At 45.0% G+C, this 7975-nt stretch overlaps 1 protein-coding gene across 1 annotated transcript; it reads right to left on the reverse strand.

The window, feature by feature from the left end:
* Positions 1 to 1285: 1285 nt before the first annotated feature.
* On the reverse strand, positions 1286 to 6820 carry LOC142201018 (anterior gradient protein 2-A-like). The gene is made up of 8 exons (XM_075271824.1): positions 6748 to 6820; positions 4699 to 4824; positions 3922 to 3985; positions 3714 to 3766; positions 3386 to 3459; positions 2753 to 2816; positions 1762 to 1845; positions 1286 to 1447 (listed from the first exon to the last, which is right to left on the reverse strand). The coding sequence occupies exons 2-8, from the start codon at positions 4814 to 4816 to the stop codon at positions 1398 to 1400; spliced, it is 507 nt and encodes a 168-aa protein (XP_075127925.1). The 5' UTR covers positions 4817 to 4824; positions 6748 to 6820; the 3' UTR covers positions 1286 to 1397.
* Positions 6821 to 7975: the final 1155 nt, after the last annotated feature.

Genomic DNA, 7975 nt, shown 5'->3' on the forward strand with positions numbered 1-7975 from the left:
CAAGGAAGCGCAAGGCTTTAAAGGGCCCATCAATGAAACCCATTTCTATATGTTATGTTAGGTCATTACTGCGGGGGTGGATCCTCACTTGGCTCCGCCCTCTAAGAGCCAGGACAGGGAGCAAAGGGAGGCTTTTGGTCTTGGGAACTCTGCATGACCTCCTAAGCAATTGACCAGGTAACACTCTGGAGGGATATGTTTCTAACTCTAGGAATGATTACAAAATAAACTAAATAATAAGTCTGTGTTATGTCTTCATTGGGGTCCTTACGATTCTTATATAGGGTCCACGTAGCATCCATCTGTCAGTCCTTGATAACTATAAGGCAGCACAAGACGTCCCATAAAAATAACCTATTTCCATATCTCATATTAAGGCTTTAAAGCGGGGGTGGGTCCTCACTTAGATCCACCCCCTAGGAGCCGGGATAAAGCAAAGGGAGGCACTGCATGGCCATACAATATACACCCACTTAGAGCCCCATGTAACACTATGTAGCGGGTAAATATTTGGATGCCATCATGAGCTGATCACCACTGGGCCGGCATTTAATGAAAAGATACTTTGTATCAATTCTACATAACTTGTAGATCTGTAACAAGCAGTCAGTCAGGTCATGGATGTTTTAGAACTACTGGCGGGGTCTGTAATGGCCGGTGTAGGGGTAGGTTATAGTCAGGGATGTGATTTGAGTGGGGTGACATATTATATAAAACTTATGGGGCGCCAGGAGAGGGACTTTATACTGCGGGGCAATTGGAGGAGAGCATTATACTATGTGGGGGCAGAAAGAAAAATGGGCGGAGTCAATGTAGACTTGGGTGGAGCTAAATTTGTTGCAATAAACTATATGCACCCCGCAAATTCTGTTCTATCCTTTTGAAAGTTGGGGGGGGGGGGGGTACGACAGTAACACAGACCCACTCTATAGTAGCTGAAAAAATTAGGAAGTGGCGGCTTTCAGCTCAGTATCACAAGTTAAAAGAAGCAGAGTTGCAATACCAGAAACAGCCAATGGGGGTGCTGTTCCTGGAAGAAAGCTGCCTGATTCTCCTAATCCTATTACACTATCGCCTCCTTGGACTCATTTTCTGTTTATTTTTTTCTCACTTGTGGATGAGAATCAACAGAGAATCCAAAGCGGTTACAGAAAATACAAAATCCAAGCCCTGCGATTATATACACTGTGTGTCTATATATATATATATATATATATAATATATATATATATATTTTACGCTCAGGACACATCACCGCGCGTCATAAATAAACCCAGGACGATTTATTTTTTATAAAATTACATATTACAAAAACAGCAAATCCTTCACACAGCGCTGGAGGTCTGCCATGTCCAGGCAATGAAGAGTTAATCTAGGTATATACAGTGGGGGGCGCTCTACAGCTCCGTCTTCAGGAGTTTCTGAGCCTTCTTCATGTTCTCAAACACTAGAAGAGAAAAGGGAAAGCAATGAAATAAAACAGCAGTCTATAAAAAAAATAAATAAATTACAGGGCCAAAAAAAATGGGTTACATTGGAGGGTGGGGTGTATAACATATCAGAGAATGAGATGTAGTGAAGACAATTCTATTCCCAATCTGCAGCATGATGAGGTGGCCTGTAATTCTCTTTTTTCCCCACTAGGTGGAGCTGTTGCATTTCCAAATTTTTAAATTGCAATTTTTTGAGTTTTAGAAATGATGGAGCAAATACGGAGAAAATACCGAACTAGAAAGTGATCAAGAAGAGGATAATACTCACAGAGCTCAATGTCAGTAGGTTCATAAGTGTAACGGTGGTTGGAATATTTCCCGGGAATGTCAGCTCTGACTACAAGAGAGGGGTCTGAAAGAGACAAAAATACAATCACATTACATTATACTCAGTGATGGTACCAGCAGAATAGTGAGCGCAGCTCTGGAGTATAATACAGGATAAGTAATGTAATGTATGTACACAGTGACTGTACCAGCAGAATAGTGAGCGCAGCTCTGGAGTATAATACAGGATAAGTAATGTAATGTATGTACACAGTGACTGTACCAGCAGAATAGTGAGCGCAGCTCTGGAGTATAATACAGGATAAGTAATGTAATGTATGTACACAGTGACTGCACCAGCAGAATAGTGAGCGCAGCTCTGGAGTATAATACAGGATAAGTAATGTAATGTATGTACACAGTGACTGCACCAGCAGAATAGTGAGCGCAGCTCTGGAGTATAATACAGGATAAGTAATGTAATGTATGTACACAGTGACTGTACCAGCAGAATAGTGAGCGCAGCTCTGGAGAATAATACAGGATAAGTAATGTAATGTATGTACACAGTGACTGTACCAGCAGAATAGTGAGCGCAGCTCTGGAGTATAATACAGGATAAGTAATGTAATGTATGTACACAGTGACTGCACCAGCAGAATAGTGAGCGCAGCTCTGGAGTATAATACAGGATAAGTAATGTAATGTATGTACACAGTGACTGCACCAGCAGAATAGTGAGCGCAGCTCTGGAGTATAATACAGGATAAGTAATGTAATGTATGTACACAGTGACTGCACCAGCAGAATAGTGAGCGCAGCTCTGGAGTATAATACAGGATAAGTAATGTAATGTATGTACACAGTGACTGCACCAGCAGAATAGTGAGCGCAGCTCTGGAGTATAATACAGGATCAGTACAAGCACTGGATAGACAGTGCGGTCTCACATAGGGTTTGGGGCTTATTCTTTTCTTGCACACATTACTCACCTACAAATACAATCTTTGGTACATATTGTCCATCCAGTAGAAGGTTCTTATCTGTGGGATCATACTAGAAGAAGAAAAAAAAAAAATCCCTTTCAGTAACACAATCTTTGCTTTCATAGGGGGATAAACATTTTTGATCTCTCCAGAGAGTCTAGAACATAAAATAAAAGCAGCTTTGCCATATTGTTTAATAATAATACTAATACTAATACTAATACTACTACTAATGTCTATACATCCCCTCAGCAGAGAGCGACTCTACAGTCCCGGCCATTACCTTGTTGTTTTCTTCTGTCTGTAGCTTATAAAGGGGAGGAAGAATTAACCCTATAGAGTCCTGACACTACAACAGCACCGACTGAGCTCTGCAACAACTAATAGAAATTTTTTAAAAAATTGGTTTTGTCTTTGTATCCGCACACTGTGCCCCCCCCCCCCCATAAGATTATACAGAACAATAGGGGGCATATTATATGGCGGTCATCCATGATCTTCACTGCCCCATACATTGAGATGAAGGGACGCCCTCCATATATTGGGGTTCCTCAGTACAGCTGTATATGGGGTCTGTATATAGCGATCCATGTTCTGTAACTTTAGGTCTTATTTTTTCACTTGGTTTCCATCACTTACGATCACATTGAGGAGGATGAATTGTTCGGCGAGCTTCTGGATTCCCTTGTGTTCAGCGAACGCCTTCTTCAGGGCTGTGAGAAAGATCAGATCATGGGATTATCTATAAAATAGATGTACAGATCATATAATGTCCTCCCAGTCGGAGATTTGTCATTGGAGATCTTCAGAGGTCGGTGATTCTGATACAAAGTTCCAAACCCTCTGCATAGGCTGAGGTTACATGCTGCCTGCAGCCACCACTAGGGGGAGCTCAGGAGCGGACAGTATACATAGTCAGGTATTATAGTCTGGTTATATTCTATATTACTGCTGGACGCCTCCTTACCCTGTGAGTGCGGGCAGTCTTCTCTGTGGTTAATGACCATCAAGGGTTTGTTTCTGTGACAAAAAGTGGACAAAAAAGTGATATATTAGGAGGAAACATTATAAATCATATACTCTTGGAACATGGTGTAATATGACAATGTTCCACTAGGTGGCACTCTAGACCTAAGAGCTACTCAGGCGTCTCCTATGACTGTGCAGATACTGACCCGCTCTTGGCTTTGAACAGCGCTTCCTCGTATGTCTGAGCCCAGTCCAAGTGGTCGCCCCACCCTGCAGGAGAAAGCACGTAGAGTTACCTGAGACTTCGTGGTGATCGCAAACAAGAACAGAAGAGCGGGACATGGGCGTAATAAAGGAGGCCGCTATGGAGGTAATAAAGGAGGCTTCTACACAAAGAAGAGCGGGACATGGAGGTAATAAAGGAGGCCTCTACACACAGAAGAGCGGGACATGGGCGTAATAAAGGAGGCCTCTACACACAGAAGAGCGGGACATGGGCGTAATAAAGGAGGCCTCTACACACAGAAGAGCGGGACATGGGCGTAATAAAGGAGGCCTCTACAGGCAGAAGAGCGGGACATGGGCGTAGTAAAGGAGGCCTCTAAACACAGAAGAGCGGGACATGGGCGTAATAAAGGAGGTCTCTACAGGCAGAAGAGCGGGACATGGACGTAATAAAGGAGGCCTCTACAGGCAGAAGAGCGGGACATGGGCGTAATAAAGGAGGCCTCTACAGGCAGAAGAGCTGGACATGGGCATAATAAAGGAGGCCTCTACAGGCAGAAGAAGGACTATAAAGAGAAATATATGATTAGGAAAAGGTCTGTAATCCCCAGACACAGCGCCCCTCTTGCCTGTAGGTCGTGTCTGGTATTGCAGCTCAGGCCCATAGCAGTATGATGATTACTGGTGAAACTGAATGCACAGATGTAGCAGAGCTGAATTTGTCAGGCATAAGACATTGCACTTGTTGTGTATTTTACCTCTGGACAGGGTCTGTGGTTTGACGGTTTCGGTCTTCGTTTTGGGGGTGGCGGCTTTGGCCACAGTCAATGAGGTAGCCAGAATAAGAAGAACGGCGGATTTCAGTGCAGTCTTCATGATGTTTGCTGAGAGGAGACAGAAAGGGGACAGTCAGCATGGATGGCCCGTACACATATACCCCAAGCTCCACAGGATCTGCGGCTCTACGTGGATAGACCGTACTGTGGTCATCTATCATAGTTTAGACTTATACTAGTTCCTCATGGGCGGGGCAACTTATTATAATTAAGGGTTAAATGAACTGCCCAAATTTCCTTCTGACCCAAGAAGAGGTATACATAGGCTTCAAAGCTTTACATCTTCCGTCTGGTAATGTTGCGGTGATGTGAACCAGCACCATGGAGGGGCCCCATTTGGACTCTTGTTTAGGTCCCCTTGAATTTTTATGTGTTAGGTCTCTGTCATATTAAACTAAGATGCCGTGTCTGTGAGCGATTCCAATACTAAAATGAATGAATCACTGATTGCCACCTAACTTTGTCCCCGCCCATGAGGAAGGAAGCTCCTCCCCCAAGGAACTTAGATCAGCAACTGTATTCTTATCTTCTGATACAATGTTACTTCCCAGACTGAACCCAAATCACAACGTAAAGTGATACAACAACTCTGATAGGGAGAGTCAGCTAGACGCTTGAATGGCAGGTCAGTCTAGTTAAACAGTGACAATCAGGAGCCTAGGAAAGCTGGATGATCATTACAAATGGATATTGTTGCCCAGCCTCTAAAAACGCCTACATTTTGAAAGTGTCAAGTTGTGCAGAACAGTGAGAGTGTAACACTATAGTGGACTAGCAGGAGTCTAGGAAAGCTGGGTGAAAATCATTACAGATTCCATAGGGATTATTACCCAGCTTTTCCAGTCCCCTGAATTTTGAAAGTGTCAAATTATACCACACAGAGAGAATGTACCATGCATAATAGACTGTCAGGAGCCTAGGAAAGCTGGGTGATAATCTCTATGCAAGCAGCCATGGCTATCTCTTACACGACAAATCTCTGCAGTTATGCAGCAAGATGAGAATGTGTCACTGTGCAGGAAAGCTGGGTGACAACTATGGGAGATCCAATAGAACACTCAACTTTTCCAGACACCTGAATGGCAAAGCCATCTAATCATGCAGTGACATGGAAATGCAGCACTTTACACAGGACAGAAGGATGACAATCACTGCAGAAGCCACAGAGAAAATTATTCAGCTTTTCCAGACCCCTGAACGACAAATCATCTAGCTATACAGTGACAGGTCAGTGTCTTACCATACCATCTAGGAAAGCTGAGTGACAATCATTACACCCACCATAGAGATTGCCATCCAGCTTTTCCAGAACCCTGAAAAGTAAATCTGTATACTTCTGCAGTAAATCGAAATTCCATCACTATAGAAATGTGTAGGAAATTAATTACTATACAGTACCCAGCTTTTCCAGACCACGGAACAGTAATCTATCCAGCGGTGTAGACAAATTAAAGCTTTTCTGCATAATGTACAGTTCAGAGCCTAGGAAAGCTGGGTGACAACCATTAGGTCTTCCATAGGAAGGGATGGTCACCCAGCTTTTCCAGACCCCTGTAGAGCAAGTCAGTCAAACAAACGGCAAAATAGAAGATATCATTGGAGGACAACCCTTACACGAGCCGGGGACGGTTGTATCCGTTGTCACCCAGCTTTCTAAGTAAACAGATAAGACGAAGAAACAGTTACAAATAATTAGAAAGTTATGAGACTGGGAATTTCTGGCAGAAGAGGAGACGGCTGGAGGACTCGATGTAACGAGCAATTTCCCTCTTGGCACGGGGAGCGAATTCCGGGCATCTCGCACCGTGAACGCACCTGCTGGGTAAATACAAGATCTCGCTAATTAAAACCCGCTCTCCATGGAATCCTGGGCTTAATGAATAGAAGCCTCTGTGTATCAGGTCTCATCCCATCATCGCAGTAACTCAATACTAAGTCCCCAAAGAATGCGACAAGTCCCCGACTACTCACCTGCTGTCCGGTGCCGGGGGGAGGATTCAGCTGTGAGTTACCTGTCCGAGATCACCTGGGCTATATACACACCTGGGCACACCTAGCCACGCCCCCTCATCTGCATATGAATAGGTGCCGCCTCCTCTAATCTCATTACTATCAGGGGGCGGACACCACAATGGAGATTTGCCTCAAGGCTGATTTGTCTCTGCGCGATTGGATACAGCGTAGTAGCCGTATACTGGGTCACGGTCTATATACCCTGTGTACATTATATATGCATATACTGCAGTCAGCTGAAGGCCCCAGCAGGGGGAGACTGTGAGAACAACTCTCTGTCCGCGGAGACTTCCAACATCCCCTTTAAATGTTGTTACACCAAGACCATGGTCTATTATGGGAAGGGTCATCCTGGAATCCAGGACCAAAGGCAACTTGTCATTGAGAGCAGGAAAGTTGGGTGAGGAAACCTGCAGCACTTGCAATGGAAGCCATGTGGATTCACCCAGCTTTCCCAGAAGCAGATATAACTGCGGTTTCTCCTATCTCGCCCCGTCCTCCTCCAGTATTATAATGCACCCGATCCCTCACTTATAAGGGATTTCCATGTGGACTAAAGGTCTGCGCCCGCACCTTTACAGCCTGGGAATTGCTCGGTGACCTCCAGGATCCTTGTAATGTACGTCAGACATATAGAAGGTGCGCGGAGTCCAAGTGTCTGCGCCCAGGTACTTACATTACAGGACACACAAGTCAGACGAGTTCATCCCCGCAGTGTATTATATGGAGGCTCCAGGAGGGCAGTGACCCCGCGTGTAGGAGGGGAGACCCTGGGGGGTAACTAAAGGCTCACCTGGGGCCCCTGCCCATCTCCTCCTTATAACCATCAGTCTTGTCCTATCTTACCTTCTCCATCTGGCCCAGACCACAATGACGACTTCCCCACAAGCTTCCCGTCCCCTGTCGGTGCCCCCTTTTATGCCACAGCCTCCCCTGCAGAATCCCTCCTTGACTACACGTTGCTGACCAACTCCTAATTTTCCATTAAAGGGGTAATTTTCTCCTTTCTGACAGTGGAAGGCTTTACAATGCACAGACTGTCGCCCATCACAGGGAATCAGGAGATGGGAGAGGTTTATCCAGTCCTAGTGTGGTGGGGGTGACCTGTGGGGCCCCCTGGTTTATGGGCTCGGGGTCCGGCTCCTAGTGATTCCCCCTTTTATCAATGCGCCTGCTTGTTGACAGT

The sequence above is a fragment of the Leptodactylus fuscus genome, chromosome 4 (assembly GCF_031893055.1).
Source record: "Leptodactylus fuscus isolate aLepFus1 chromosome 4, aLepFus1.hap2, whole genome shotgun sequence".
NCBI lineage: Eukaryota > Metazoa > Chordata > Amphibia > Anura > Leptodactylidae > Leptodactylus > Leptodactylus fuscus.

What these genes read in the sequence shown, in the direction of transcription:
- LOC142201018 (XM_075271824.1), bottom strand. Translation starts at nt 4,816, where the DNA reads ATGAAGACTGCACTGAAATCCGCCGTTCTTCTTATTCTGGCTACCTCA. An exon ending in AGACTGCCCGCACTCACAGG is followed by an intron (nt 3,460 to 3,713) that starts GTAAGGAGGCGT and finishes TCTTTCTCACAG; the next exon opens with CCCTGAAGAAGGCGTTCGCT. An exon ending in ACCAAAGATTGTATTTGTAG is followed by an intron (nt 1,846 to 2,752) that starts GTGAGTAATGTG and finishes TGTCTCTTTCAG; the next exon opens with ACCCCTCTCTTGTAGTCAGA.